The 16,885-nt window shown below is 36.9% G+C and overlaps 1 protein-coding gene across 5 annotated transcripts in view; it reads right to left on the bottom strand.

The window, feature by feature from the left end:
- Positions 1–344: 344 nt before the first annotated feature.
- Positions 345–16,885, bottom strand: part of LOC139979159 (tumor necrosis factor alpha-induced protein 8-like protein 2) — a 63,603-nt gene continuing 47,062 nt past the window's right edge. For 3 of the 5 annotated variants that reach the window (XM_071989873.1, XM_071989871.1, XM_071989872.1), the window contains exon 2: positions 345–16,729. In XM_071989873.1, the coding sequence (XP_071845974.1) occupies positions 16,155–16,729 (575 nt within the window). In that variant the 3' untranslated portion in view covers positions 345–16,154. The remainder of the gene's footprint in view (positions 16,730–16,885) is intronic. The other 2 variants (XR_011797095.1, XR_011797096.1) reach the window with 2 other exon arrangements.

Below are 16,885 nucleotides of genomic sequence, written 5' to 3'. Positions count from 1 at the left end.
TCCAATGTGCTACGAAGTCAAATAATGGCCATTCACTGGATGTAGCACAAACACAAGGTTGCAGTTCAATTGTTGTGTAGCTGAAGTGAAGGTTTATGATTTTCTTAGTGCCAATGTACCAACTAGAGCAAACCCATCACCTTTAACATGCAACTGGTAAGTTAAGGAGGAACACTGATATAAAAGCAACAATGAGGTGGGGTAAGGGAGGGGTAACCAAGGGGTGAGGAAGGGTTAGATGGTGGGAATTGTTTTTGAGGTTGTTCCAAAAACTCAACTAACCAAACGTAACTCCAGATTCTTACCTCAACCCAAAATCAAAATAATTGAAAAGAGAAAATGAGTTCTTTTCATTGATATTTCAATAAATCTATTCAGGACTTTCCATTCTTACAACATAAATGTAAAAAATAAAAATGATGATAGTAACATAGATTAATGTGAATTGGCAGTTGTTACAGGTTAGTTATTTATAGGTATGCACCCCCCTACATGACTTGATGGTCCATCAGATTAAATTACCTCAACCACTTTGGTCCTTCTTAAAAAACAAGAAAAACAGAAAAACCCATTACAAAAATCTATCCACATGACATAATTATAAAAATGAAATTATTCATTACTACTTGACCCCTGACCCTTTATTTACATCCAAAAACCATCAAAATCATACACTGCCATACATATATCTTCTATTCTTAAAATTGGGGCTACCAAGCCCAAAGGAAGCATCACTTCATGGTACAAAATTCGGTGAAGACTGCCTCGTTCAAAGTCACCAAAAAAAAGAGAGAATTTACAAACCAGAATATTGTCACAAAATTGTAGACATTGTGCAAATCGATGTTCACAAACTATACCGAGAAACGCTGAAAATTGTGTTGCGAGTCTGTCAGTTATTGGCAAGTTTGGCACATCGGCCAGCAGCAGTTTAAATCACTACACAGCCCCCTGTAATGTAATGAGTTGTTTCAAACCGTATGGATTTGCTTGTGGACGGCGTTTCTGTGCTCCACACAGCATTAACTGGGATTCAAGAACCCAGGGGTTACATAACTTTCAAACTTACCATACTTGCTTAACGATATAACTACTGAAGCATACAACGTGCTGGAGGAGTAAATGTTAAGTGCTATTGGATACAATTCCATAATAACATATCTTTTTACCTTCACTAGCCTAGTTTCATTTCAATAATGAAATTAATAAAATATAAAAAAAAACTTTAGATTTTTCTTTTTTTTGTTCGTGTGACTAATAATAATATGACAATTTGACAACCAAGTGGAATCTTTATTTACTCACTAACCTTTAACAATTAACTCATTTTAAAGTAGATGCTGAAATAAATGAGTACTAATGGGTGATATGTCTGCTATCTTTGTTACATTCTATACAACTATTGACATCACAAGGTCTGTTTACCTATCAATAAATACACATTGATGTATTGCTAGCTACCACAGATATTTGGCAGACCCAATCGGTTGTTTGTTTGCAAAACCTCCCTCCCCCTCCCCCCTCCCCCTCCCCCAGGGTTTCTTCCATGTAAATTGAAGGATGAGATATATGTGCATAAAGCCAATGTATGCTTATTGATGTAATACCTCACTAGGATACCTCACTAGGATACCTCACTAGGATACCTCACTGGGATACCCCACTGGGACACCCCACTGGGACACCCCACTGGGATACCCCACTGGGATACCCCACTGGGATGCCCACTGGGATGCCCCACTGGGATGCCCCATTGGGATACCCCACTGGGATACCCCACTGGGATACCTCACTAGGACACCTCACTAGGATATACCTCCTTAGGATATACCTCGCTAGGATACCTCACTTGCAATATACTCTCAAACCTGCCACTGAAGAAACATACCTCAATGTATGGTTACCGAAACACACTGTAACACCATTGGACTTACTACACCCTTCCTTCAACACTTGTATCACTAATATAAACAAAATACAAACAAAGTGGATTGAACAAAGCCTTTCAACAACAGCTACCTGCCATTTCACATGAAGTCTTTGGTAATGTACTTTTATAGTTAAATGTATTTGTTTCAGGTAGTTGCAGAATAAAACCTGACACTTCCACTCTCCGATTGACCAAAATATAGTTAAAACATAAGTACAAAAATGATGTCTAATAGTAAAACAAATTTAATATGCAAAAGTAAAAAATAAAAGCACCAATTTCGCAATTCCATAAGTAAATAACTCTGACGATATAATTTACATCCAACACCGTATTTAATTAAGTAAAAGCAACATGGTGGTTAATTCTAGTTAATTAACTAACTCCATATTATAGTTACATTAATAACGACTCCTTAGTTATGAAAGCAAATTACGTATTGACCTTTAATATTTATGTTCATTTGACATGAGTTAATTGATTAACTTAATTAAGACAGATCATTAACTACACCATGAGAGTTAATTAACTAATTCCAACATGAAAGGTAAGTAACAGCTGAACGGGATATTTAAGTCAACACTCTGACATGACATGATGTTTAATGAAAGAAATTTATCATAATTCCAATATTAAGTCAATTATAAATCAGGGCTATTAAAACAATACATACTTGATGAGAGTAGACAAATACAAACGTAAAACTTATTCTCAAGAAAAATAAACCACACACATTGTATATAATTTCTTCCATTATGAGGCAAACGCCTTGCTATATGTAGCATTTTACCTTTACTGTCTGTTCCCATAGAAACAGACTCAACCACCAAAAGCTACTACATAACACAACAGAACTGACATCATAGTTGTTAAGAATGCTTTTTGGATATTATTGAAAGTGTTATGGACCTGAGGTTTGGCTCTACATGGATTAGCTTCTATAGTTGTATCATTAATTGGAAAATCGGTGACTGGTATCTTAGTAAAACCCAAGACAAAGCTGTTAGCTTATGTCACACACTTCTACAACACATACTGCTACATATAACCACTCAGTCATATAGCATTAACAGTTTGTTTATAGCAAAGTGTCAACTGCACTAAGACGGTCACACCCCCCTTCCCTCCCCCTTCCCTCTCCTGAGGTAAACCGTAACAAGTATACGTGGGTAAAAATGACAAACTCACAGCTTCACATATCGACTTTGTTACACTTTGAATAATCGTTAATAATGTAACAGCCACTACATATGACCCCCCAGGGAAAACAATGCTGTGTTAAGACAACTGGTGTAACGTGACTGCTCTGTCTTCATGTTACACTTAATAAACACATGTTGCAATTCTCAACGATTTTACAAACTCATCAATTTTTAACCCATGCAGCTGTAACTCCTAAATGAATCTTCACAAGTTGCTTCTATATTTCATCTGTGTTTTAGATAAACTCTACTAAGAAAACCAATTATTTATCTTTCCTCTTTTTAAACAAGGTCATTGCTTGTATCAAATCCTTGTGGGATTCTGCAAAGATATTTCCACGGCCAGATCTCAAAATAAGGAAAAGCCAACTTCGTAAATCAGAAAAAAGTCATTTTAATTATTCCAACACCGAGGAGTCAAGTGACCTAAAGTAATCTCCGATACTAATTTCATTTACTGCTCTGCACCCTTTAGGACTTTCAATTTATCAAAATGCCTACCTTGAAAGTAATCAGATGCAGGCGAAAAATGTCAAGACTTTTTGGTGTGACTGTGACAAGTGAACTCAACAACAGCAGTCAGTGGTGGTTGAATTCATAGGCATTTACAGGGAGTGCCTCCGAGCAGGATTACCAACTCCTGCACAAACATGTTTCACTACCGTCTCATTTCAAAGAAATATAAGAACTGATTCAGTTCTGGATCTAGATGAGCTCTCTCCTTCCTGAAAACTGACAAAGCTGACTTTGAAGTGTCAAAATGGAGAGTTCATGTCACTGTAACATTTTTTTCCTTCCCCCGCCCCCCCCCCTTGTTATTGTTACTAGTCTTAATAGTCAAACATGTTGCTAAAAATAATAAGATTGGTCTGACCTGTCAGATATACACTTCTCTGGGCAGATCCTCTTAAAATTGAATCACAATTCAACTATCTCTTGCAACTACCATCAATTTAAAAATACTCTTCAGTTTTACAGAAAGTTAATAAAGCAACAATGTTAAATGTATGACTCTAACAAATTTCCATTACCAAGCTAATTAACAATATAAAGAATGTGTTTGTGTTTCAGTGTGTGGATATTTTGGATTTCTCTTATATTATATTACAAAACATGAATTTTTAACATTTACATAGAACTAATCTAATTTGTCAACCTTGTATTACTTCCTTACAAATTCCACGCAGGGAGTTTCCCAAATTTTTCCACGGTTGCATTTGACTATTACTTTCTCAGAAGTCTACAAGGAATTATGTTAAGCTAGAATCAGAAGTAAAGAGTTTCAAAATCTCTCAGATAACAACTTAATTTTGTACATGGTTTGTGCCCAAGCCTTGCATGGGTTAGGGCGTTGCTTCAAGCAATCAAGTGGAATTCTTATTTATGTTTGTTATGTATTAAACCATTGATATGTTAGATAATACCTCTAAATGATGAAGTTGGATCCTTTTGATGTCACTAGCATCTATTGTTAGGTATCGTCTGAAAAAATGAGGCTAAACACTTCATTTTCTATTCAACCAACCTATTTCATTGGTTGGATTGAATTTGAAAGGGTATAGAAACCTTTCCCTGGTGGTTCACTTATCTCTGTGTGGGGATCTTAGGTTAGTGGTAGTGAACTCAAAATAACAGCAAGCATTAATTAGCTTAATTATTGTTAACGTACCCATGTGATTTCATGATCAAGATGTTGCATTCTTATACATTCACAAAATCTCTCCCATAATTTCAACATTAAATCATATACATGATTACCACCTTCCAGAAATAGTAACAAAAGAATAATAAGCTATACTCAAAACCCACTGTTTTCATGTCATAACCCCTGGTATCATGTAAAACCCAGTGCTATCATGTAAAACACACTGTTTTCATGTAATAACCCACAGTTAGCATGTAAAACCCACTGTTTTCATGTAATAACCCCTGGTATCATGTAAAACCCACTGCTATCATGTAAAACCTAGTGCTGCCATGTAAAACCCAGTGCTATCTTGTAAAACCTAGTGCTGTCATGTAAACCCAGTGCTATCATGTGAAACCCAGTGCTATCATGTAAAACCCACTGCTATCATGTAAAACCTAGTGCTATCATGTAAAACCCAGTGTTATCATGTAAAACCTAGTGCTGTCATGTAAAACCTAGTGCTATCATTTAAAACCCAGTGCTATCATGTAAAACCTAGTGCTGCCATGTAAAACCCAGTGCTATCTTGTAAAACCTAGTGCTGTCATGTAAAACCCAGTGCTATCATGTAAAACCCACTGCTATCATGTAAAACCCAATGCTATCATGTAAAACCTAGTGCTGTCATGTAAAACCTAGTGCTATCATTTAAAACCCAGTGCTATCATGTAAAACCCAGTGCTATGATGTTAAACCCAGTGCTATCATGTAAAACCTAGTGCTGTCATGTAAACCCAGTGCTATCATGTGAAACCCAGTGCTATCATGTAAAACCCACTGCTATCATGTAAAACCTAGTGCTATCATGTAAAACCCAGTGTTATCATGTAAAACCCAGTGCTATCATGTAAAACCCAGTGCTGTCATGTAAAACCCAGTGCTATCATGTAAAACCCACTGCTATCATACAAAACCCACTGTTATCATTTAAACCCCATTGCTATCATGTAATACCCACTGTTTTCATGCAAAAGCTGTTTCATGGGCATTTTTTGTTAGAGAGAATACATTACATTGATTCAGACACTGATGAAAAGTGCTCCTGTGGTAACATAAAACCTAACCCAGCATGTGTAAAAAGGTTTAACAACCTCCTTAAAAAGCCTGGAATAAGAGAAAGGTTTAATCCTCATTTAATATGAGACCCTCTCATTTACAATAAACACTACTTCCTGTCATCCAGATTATCTTGGCAGATATTCCTAATGATGTGATGGTTACATCCACCATGATGTGACTGTTGTCTTACTTCTTAAGTTCCCCCTTCAGTTACACCGTAGCTGAGCCATTATCAACCCCTGCAGTTACAGATGACATTTTTTCCAATTAAAACATTTCCGTCTCAAATGTGACATTGAAAGCGAGCCTTATGGATGATGAAAACATGTTTGGGAAATAATGAAATCCTTTCAGGGCATGTGCTTCTACTCTAGATAAGAACATTTAACTTGTCTTGTGGGATACCCTAGAGGCTTTTACCTCCATTTGACTTACAACCCACATAAGTAACAGACCAGATCATTGTAGAACCATAGCCTATAATGAAACCTTTAACTTGTCTGATTTACTGTTATTGCAAAACATATCTAGCAATCTGAATCAACCGAAGCTATATTTCTGCTTCTTTAAGCCCTACTTGACAGGGTTTTAGTCAAAAAAGTTTGTCATCTCAGAGGAAAGACAAAGAATCAAGTTATCTATCTATAATTTGAGAAATAATGCGAAATGCATATTCATAAGTATTCAATTTGACCCACGAATAGGAAGTCACCGAGTCTGACTCTACGAGCAGATCTAACATAAGAAACAAAGTACACATCAAATGGTGTACGACAAGCTGGAACACTGAACTCTAGTAGAGGCTGTCTCTCAAAGTCAATTGGCACAATATGAATATTCAAATCATTATTTGCATTTTGAACTGATACTAAAATTGGGCAATAACTGCCTTAAATGACCTTTAAGTGGAATTTTTTTCATGATTGGTATTAATAAATAAACAAATAACTTATGTTTGGAGATGGTCTCATCTTTGGTCATGGCGTAAAACGATGGATAAAACCATCAAGAGATACACAACCGTGCAAGGGAAAAACCGAAAAACCATTTCTGTAACCTAACCAATGGAGGTCTATGGCAGACTCCTATGTAAGTGAGTCTCCATCTGTAGTATCAACTTCAACATACACAATTCCAGCAAATAAAATCATCAAGCCTGTTATGGAGATAGAGCCAAACTAATAAGCAGTGAAAGCAATCTTACTATAATACACACATTGATGGATTCATACCTACCAGCTAAATCCCATAAATGAAATATTAGCTTTGATATTAATAGCTTTGATATTAATGCTGAGTAATGAGTTAAGCTCGTTATGAATCATGTGGTATCGAACAACTCTTAGCTTAATCATAAGATTTTATTGTTGGCATTCATTGTTTTAAAATACAGTATCATACTTCATCGATAAGCCCCGAGTATAAAATATGTTCAGGCACAAAAGCCATCTTTGAGACGTATTATTTCAATATGGTTATCTATCATTTTTTGAGGTTTTAAATTCATCCTGAATAGGAAAGAAGTTACCGCAAAAATAGTGACAGAGTAGTACAATATTGTCAAGGATATTAGTTTGCCAAAGTGATTTTTTGTTTTATGACAGTGAGCGTATCAGAAAATATGGCAAACTATACAAGGATTAGGGATTCAGCTCTCATGTAGTTTTAAGCAATCTGTGCACATTCTTCTGTGGGTGACCTTGTCAGAGGCATAATACTGTAGGGGATTAAATATGCAATGCATTGGTTGCAGATACATGGCCTACACACTAATTGTGAATTCATTAGAGATCAGCTTGACGAAGACAATAACATAGGAAGAAGATCACTTGACTTAATTTGTGAAAGCAAGAGTAAGATTTTAGACCTATGCACATTATATCAAAGGGAAAGCTGAATCCAATTTACAGTTACATTACCTTATTACTAATGCCATAATTTAAACATTTAGCACCCCATCTATTACAACTGCATAGCAACGGTACCATGCAAGCAACTCATTATAAACAGTCTCACACATGTACTGCAGGCACCTGGAAAGCTAAACAGTCTCATAGATATAAGCAACTGCATGGTAATTGATATGTAGAGAACATCATGTAGTGCACTAAGGAATTGAAGGGTGGTTGATGGAGGGAAGGACCATGCAGGGAAGGAAGGACCATGGAGGGGAGGGCCAGGCCAGGGAGAGGAGGGGTAAGAAGGGGAGAGGAGGGGTAAGAAGGGGAAGTGAGAGGGATGGGAGGGACAGGGAATGGAGGGTCATGAATCGGAGGGGCATGGAGAGGGGGACAGGGAGGGTAGGGAGGAGAGAGGGGTATGGAGGGGAAGGAGAGATGGGAAGGAAGGGGTGAATTCTCCAAATTAGTTGAAAATAATGACTGTACCACTTGCTCCAACTAACAGAACAATTTCCACCGTTGTACCACAAAGTGTGACAGTGCTAGTCTTAGTGGACAGGTAAAAGAGCCTCCTAGACTGGTAAAGAAAAGAGGGTACCTCTGATCATCCTGCTAGGCAGCGCCCTACCCCCCTGCCCCCCGCCACCCTCACTCCCCACAAAATCTATGTAACAATTTACCTAAAAAGACATGAACTTTATTGTTATTATATTTCCACCATAACAGATGTCCTTCACTTTGTTGTATGTTTATATGCATACTCTATTGTCCTTCACCTGAATTTCAGCCCCTCGCAGAACCCCACCCCACCCTCCCATCATCTTGTAAAGTACATTTTAATAATGTCAGCAACAGGGATATTATGGCTAATTTTACTTCAGATCATCATCATCATCATCATCTTAATATGACTTCATCCAACCATTTATGAAGAGAATATTATTCACTTTCTTGTCATACTTTTGGCTCTTCTCTAAATTAAAAACAAACTTTTCTGAAAGCCTTAACGAAGTACTCGGGCACTATCTACAGCGCAAGTATAATTAATTGTCACTGTGATAGAGTCACGCCTGACATTTGCTCTGAGCAGGTTGTACTATCTTAACCAGGTGTTCTGCTTTGCACCACCATTGAAATACCAGCAAATTGGAAAGAACCTACAAATCAAATTAAAAGGATGTCTTTAGGCACAAAGTTAACCTTGATATCTTGTAGACTGTTATAAACATTTTCATCAGTACAGGTTGCATTTTTTACCCACTTTTCTTTCTTTCTTATTTTTATTTTAGATATGGTTCTTAAAACATCTGTGGCTCATGAATCGAAGTGGCTGGACAGCTCAGTCTAACACAGCATACATCAGACCAGTTCATTTATCAGGGGGGGTGGTTATCACTGACATAGTCCTAGTAATTAATGTTTAGGCCTTGGAAAGAACTAAAGACAAAGATTTACCACATTCACAAAAATCAGCTCTCACTGACATATACTGATTAGATGCATTACTTACACTCCCACTGTTGTGGAATGGTAAACATAACAAAGACATACACCCAGCATTAGCCTTTTGTTGTTCTTCCTTGTACCCATATATAGACAATGTACAACCATATATAGACAATGTACAACAACATGACATCATAATAATGGTGATGGCTTGAGGGAATACTGCCGAGATAGCATTAGGGAGCTTTAGTTTTCCTGCAGTTTTTGTTGTCTTACACTGAGGACTGTGTCCTTGAAATCTCTTCTTCCTGATTATTGTTTTTCAATTCCAACACATCGGATGTGTGAATAAAACTTAGCGACTGAGTCAATATGTATTTACCTCTCCCTCTGTCTGTCTGTCTATCCATAAATGAATGTTTTAACTGAAACCCACGATATGAAGTTCTCACGCTCCACATGTCTAACTAAAATAACGATTAACATTTTTTAATACATTCTAAAATCCACTTTGATTATTTGGATAAGCTTTAAACAAGATATAAGGTTTCTTCACCCTCGTGATGATATGTCAACAGGAAACTTAATGCCTGCTAATAGTCTTACAAAACTTCCCTGATAAAACACCGCAAACTAACTTTGTTGTCTTTACCTCGCACATTAATTGTAACTGATCAATTGAGGAAATATAAAACACTAAAAATCTGTCACCATAGTCTCTAGTTTCTGATCCTAGAGTGACAGACTGAGAAGCATAAGGCATATCTCAACTACAAGTAACTTGGAAAGGGGGGGGGGCCTTGAGTAAGATCACTAACGCCCGTTTGTTTTTCATTTCATGCGTTAGTTTTCATTTCTAAATGTTTTGTATTTGCATTTGCTTTTCTTTCACTGTAGTGCATATACACATGTTATTTACCCGATCACATATGCACATATACAATATAAAAATACATATATGATCACATACACCCATGATTAATGATCACATATACACTTATATGTAATCACATGTACCTATGATCATATGCACAATACTTAGAAACCAGATTGTGTCCAACAACTAGAAAACTTTAGTAGTACTAGACACATGTGTCCCACAAACAACTAGTAGGCTGGCAAAGAAGGGAGGAAGATCAATAGGGGTATAGCGCCCTCTGTGCCAACAGCTTTGCCAGATAATAATTGCTGGCAATTAGGGAATTACATAAGTAAATAGGAGGTAAAGAGCGGCGAAATAGACACATATACCCACCCATGAGCCCAACACAATTCCAGATCACAAGCACAATACGCATATATGTATGATCACATATACACATAAACATATATGTTTGATCACATTTACAATTATATGTGATCACATATACCCATGATCATATACATGATACCTGATCACATACACACATAAACAATATGCATATATATATATATGATCACATATACATTTATATGTGATCACATATACCTATGATCATATACACCTGATCACACATACACATGATCAATTAATCATGCACAGATACACACCTGATCACAAACAAGCACACATAAACAATAGGTATAGATATATATATGATCACATATACATTTATATGTGATCACATATACCTATGATCATATATGCAACACCTGATCACACACACATGATCAATTAATCATGCACAGATACACACCTGATCACAAACACACATAAACATGATAGTCTCAAACAATTACCAAGTAAAGGCTTTACAGGGTGTCTAAAAATCTCCTTTTGAAGTTACATGGTGGAAAAATAAAGAAACTTATCCAGACTCCTCATGATGCAAACCAGCAGTGCAACTATCGGTCGATATAAACTGTGACAAATATAAAACTGGAAACTTATAATACTAAGTTATTTACTGCACTATGAATATTGCCAATAGATTCTTGATCATTTTTCAAATATGGATTGCTACGTCATGAACAATGCAGCAGCGAAATTCGTCCATCCTATATTTTATAAAATATATCTTAAAAACAGCACCTCTTTTTAACAGTATTCTGTTTGGTTTGCTGTTGTCTCCATTGTCAGTAAGACATGATGGCACTTTGGATAATCGAGGTCACCCTAGAGTCAATTAAAAGAAAGGTCTAAAAAGTCAGAACTTAAAGTGGCCCCCCCTGTTGACCCAAAGCAAAAGGTGGTACTTAATAAGTTTTGTCAACAAAAGCAAAACAAAAGTGTTAAGTTTAGATACAATTTCCTTGTGAAACCTCCAGAATTAATGACCTTAAAAATTGCAAAACACTCAACCGACCGCCGCACGAGTTAAAAGACGCTCTCGACTGCCGAGCGAAACTTTCATTATGTAAATAGTGATACTTTTAAATCTGTCTAAAATTCCTTCATTCTTCCAAGCGATACTTATCACATATTCCACTTTCCCCTGCAATGTTCCCCTTTCTTGACCTCACAGAAAAGACAATCTTATCTTTCACCATTGTAAGGTACATTGGATTAGGTGCTATTTTTTGTTTTGTTTTACGAGGCATTATTTATAACTTCACAAATGGCCAGGTGTGATGATCTGCACATAAATATAGAAACCTTTAAGGAAAAGACTGTTGGCAACACCACGATTGCTAATCAGCTTTCAAACATGCAAAGAAAATACAGCAATGGAATCGCTTCAAAGAAAGGAAGAGTATATTATGGCATGCTTCAAGACATATGACTTTATAACTAATAGAACCAATTTATCACCTGTAGGGCATTGTTTTTCTCTCATTTTGTTATATTACATACCATATGCCTTCATTTTTATGCTTTTACATTACTTTACTTTTATGCTTTTACCTTTAACTTTATTCTCCCTATATCTATATCATGTACATGCTTTATTTCAAGCAATCTTACAACACTGGACAATTGGACCTTTCTTACTGGTTTCATGGCTGCCTCTTATGTCATACTTGATATTCTCATTGCTGTTGGCTATAGGCATATATTTCTATGGACATCAGGATGGGCATTTCTTAACTTACTCATTTAGTATTATTGTACCCTTTAAAGGTATGCTGTATTGGCCCCAAATATGCTAGATATTCAAATATGGTCACCATTGGTCAAAATTCTTAAACTGTTTTATTACAACCTTCGAAGACATTTTCCTCACTTAGACATTCAGTCATCTTGTGTGTTCCTTAGAAATGTCTGAGAATAATTTGGAGAGTAAAGATCTCCAGGAAAGTACTTTTTGAAAACTTCTAGCAATTATAGCATGCTATAATTTGGGGCCAATGCTGACTACCTTTAAGGGCACATCCATTATGCTATGGAAGTCTATTCAGCTGTTTCTTTTTTACCTATATTAATACCTGTGGCTTTGAAACTTTCCTGTATATATATATGATTACCTTTTAACATGCTGTTGCTCTGCCTTATATCAATAATATCATTTGTCAGTATGATAATAATATTGTATTCATCTGTTTTATAATCCTATTTTGGGGATAACCTTTTAACCCACATTCATGTATGAGGGTTTTAGCCAAATGCAGAGTACATGCACAGACCACACACAGGTGAATTGTCAGTGTACAGTAGACAGTGGTTTTATTATACTGAGAAACACTGAATCTACTAATAGTTATGACTCAACCAGGTATATTAACATTTCTAGGAATGCAATCAACCTATCCAATACCAGTGAATGGCTTGTTGCAATTACGGCAATGCTGACTGCTTCAAAAAATGCAGAAAAAAAAAGAAACAGAAATCATAACAATCATAGAAACCAAGTTTGAAAGACTTCAGAAAAAAAATCTTGATATGATAAGCTTAGGTGTGCATTTAAGGGAAAGAAGTTATTAGAGGGTAGCATATGATTCTACAGAGAACATCTGTTATATGAGTACTTTCCAGGTGGAGTGATTCACCCAGTTCTGAACCATCTAGACTGATACACCCAGTTCTGAACCTTCTAGACTGATTCACACAGTTCTGAACCATCTAGACCGATTTATACAGTTCTGAACCATTAGACTGCTTCAATTCTAGACCATCTAGACTGATTCACACAGTTTTGGACCATCTAAACCGATTTATACAGTTCTGAACCATCTAGAGCGGTTCACACAGTTTTGCACCATCTAGACTGATTCACACAGTTCTGAACCATCTAGACCGATTTATACAGTTCTGAACCATTAGACTGCTTCAGTTCTAGACCATCTAGACTGATTCACACAGTTTTGGACCATCTAAACCGATTTATACAGTTCTGAACCATCTAGAGCGGTTCACACAGTTTTGCACCATCTAGACTGATTCACACAGTTCTGAACCATCTAGACCGATTTATACAGTTCTGATCCATTTAGACTGGTTCGGTTCTAGACCATCTAGACTGATTCACACAATTTTGAACCATCTAATGTAACCGATTCACAGTTTTGAACCCTCTAGACTGATTCACATAGTTCTGAACCATCTAGACTGGTTCAAACAGTTATGAACCATCTAGACTGGTTCAAACAGTATTGATCAACTAAACTGGTTCACACAGTTCTGAACCACCTAGAGTGTTTCATACAGTGTTTACTATGTAGACTGGTTTATTCAGTTCTGGATCACCTCGAGTGATTCACACAGGTCTTGACTATGTAAACATTCATCGTGACAAGTTCTTCATTGCATAATGTTCTTACGGGTTCTCAAATGTGAACAAGGCTTTAGAATTCTTCTTGTCAGTTACAAATTTATACAATTACTCTTGTCGAAAGAGTAGTTTTATCAATAACTACAAGCTCGTATGCAAGTCAATAATGATAAAATCCAACAAATTATGTACACACATCCATCAATCCCAAACTACCTGCCATTATTATTCATTGCACGGTCATCTTTTTCTTGTGAGCCAACTCTTCAAGTAACACATGACTCATACATCCAAATTTCAATTTGCACTTCATTCGTTGCCAGGAGAAATCAGAGCGTGAGAGATATATACTGGAAGATTCCACGTGGCAATCCTTATAAGCATTCTGACCTCTATCGAAGACCAGTGGATAATGATGCACAAAACTACGGAAAGTGAGGAATCATTTATGCCTCGTGTATGTAAAATCCAGAAACAAAATTGCCTAGCCAGCAAAACGAAACTTAATGTTACTTCCCAGTGCAACGTCCCCTTTGTCTATTAAAGTAATGCTAGTATATATGGTCGTACCTTAAAGAATTCAGGAGTTGTATATTTCAACATTCAAAATTACTATAACCTTGATCCCAACCACCACCAGCCACCAGCCCCCCTCCTCCTCCTTCAAGCCAGCCAGCCCCTAACTCTCCCATAATTCATTTGATAAGTAAAGACATCCAGTCAAATACACAGCAGGTCTGATAATCAAAGGCAGTTAATCTCAAAGCTGTATAGCAGATGTGTGACCACAACAAACTGTGATCTATATGTGATTAATAAAAGCTATACTGTAGATGTACTTTGCTATCTAATTCTTGTTTGTGCATTAAGTTTTGTAAATCAGTTAAAGTGATCAAAAAACAGAGTGCTTCTTCTCAGGGGATCATTTCTGCCATTTGCATAGCAAATGCTCTACATCATGGACATAATTGCTGCACAAACGCAAAGATGTAATTCATGCAGGCTTAGAAAACAGAATCATAACCAGGGGATGGATCCAGGGGAGGGTGGGGCTCTGGAGTCATTGAGGTCCACTATCCTGTAGGTTGTTTGCGAGCATCTTCTCACAGAAGGAAATCAAATTTCAGGTATTATTAGGCTATAAATTAGGTCTAAATGCAATGTTGCAGTATTAACTGCTTTTGGAGTTATGTGTGAGGTTGAAAAGGTGGGAGGGATGGGACATATACACTGCCCAACACTCCTCACCCACCCTAAAGAAGGTTTGAGCTGTTTGCCCACAAACTACTCAATTTTATTTGGGATCTGACCCAATTTTGGAGAACAGTTTCAAACATCATAAGTTGAGTTTCCGATATCCGCCCGCACCTCTACAACCTTTATTAAAGTGTCAACAGAGAGAAAAGTACATTTTTTCACCTTTTTGCAGGGTGTGGGGCACATGGGGGTGGGTTGTGCAGACACAATTGCCAAATTTGTTTACATTAAAGAAACTGCCAGTAAATGTGAAAAATGACTAATTATCTTTCAACAGAAATCGAGAGTTCTCCCCAAAGAAGTAATTCTGCTTTTGTGCATTTGTGAATCTGCTTTTTGGAATAGCTAAAACATGTCAGAAAAACATATTTAAAAAAAAAATGTAGAGCCATAGTGTAATGCAGCTTGCAGAAATTTATCAGAGGAGCCATGAATTACAATACATGCAATCAAATTGTAATTTCCACCAAAGACTACACTGTTTTGCTTCCAATAGCAGAGAGGATGGGAGAGTACTGGAATCTATAAACCTGGGCCTTCAAGCCATACCAAAGATGTGCCCTCATCAAAGATGTGCCCGCATCAATGATGTGCCCTCACCAAAGATGTGCCCTCACCAAAGATGTGCCCTCATCAAGCATAGATAGATTTTATAACTAAATTTCCAAACAAAGTCTTCATCAATTTGAAAAGGAAAATAGAAGCAACTTTTGGGTAAGACATGACTTGATCTAAAAAAAAATAAAGAGATTTGTATTATTAAAAGGAATTTAAAAAAAAAAAATGACTTAATTACTTCTGCATGAAAAAACCCTGTTAAAAGCCTATCTGGAAGTTTGAAGAACTGAATTAATACTCTATGTATGGTAGACATGGCACGCCATAGTGTGTAACTTTCGTTTACTCCTCCACGCAGTACTATCTCTGGCAGATAGCAAATATAAAATGGTGTTTTTTGTTTTAAGGCAACAGCAAAACGAAGACTGGATCATTATCACATCTTGTCCCGGACTCGAGGTACACCACAGCGATTTTCTTTTTCTAAATAACTTTATCGTCTATCAGCTTGTTTAGTTGATTGATAATTTTCACAATCTGTGGTTGTAATGGCGTGTCCGGCTCAAACACCATGTCTTGCAACTGGCCGTCGCTAAAGTAATGAAACACCGATTTGATTCGGTTGAGCGACTTTTCCGTTAGATGCCGTTTGACTAGTAACACCAGTATATCCTGACAGTCTGTCAGCATGCTAACCATATGGTTCTTATCGAAAGTAAAGGGCACTTCATGGAAGCTTATAAATGTTAATATAGTTGATCTAAATTTGGACTTGAACCTCTCTGCCAGTGCCATTTCCTCCTGCGAGAACTGGTTGTTCCGGTAGAGGATGCCGATCTTTATGGTGGTTTTGATGATGCTCTTCATGATCTTGTCCGCATCCTTCTTATTTCCTGAGTACACCTTACATAATCGGTAGACATTATCCAGCAGAGCAGCCATCTCGTCGTCGATAAACGCCTTCGTCACCTTCTTGGAGGATGCCATCTTCCCGAGTATCTTCTTCTGAGCTTTCAGCCCGAAGCTCTTACTGTCTATTTGGGCATTCCCCTCGGCCACTAGTGAAAGAAGAAAGGACAGATGTGAAAACTTCATTAAAAGACAGTCAAGCAAAATAATATCAAAATTAATAGTTGAAAAAGAAATAATGATAAACTTAAAAAATGCACTTTATGGAATAGGATAACAGCAAGGAATTATCTCCCTTCCCTCAC

This window comes from Apostichopus japonicus, chromosome 13, assembly GCF_037975245.1.
Source record: "Apostichopus japonicus isolate 1M-3 chromosome 13, ASM3797524v1, whole genome shotgun sequence".
Lineage (NCBI taxonomy): Eukaryota > Metazoa > Echinodermata > Holothuroidea > Aspidochirotida > Stichopodidae > Apostichopus > Apostichopus japonicus.
This window is presented reverse-complemented; position numbering and strand designations above follow the sequence as displayed.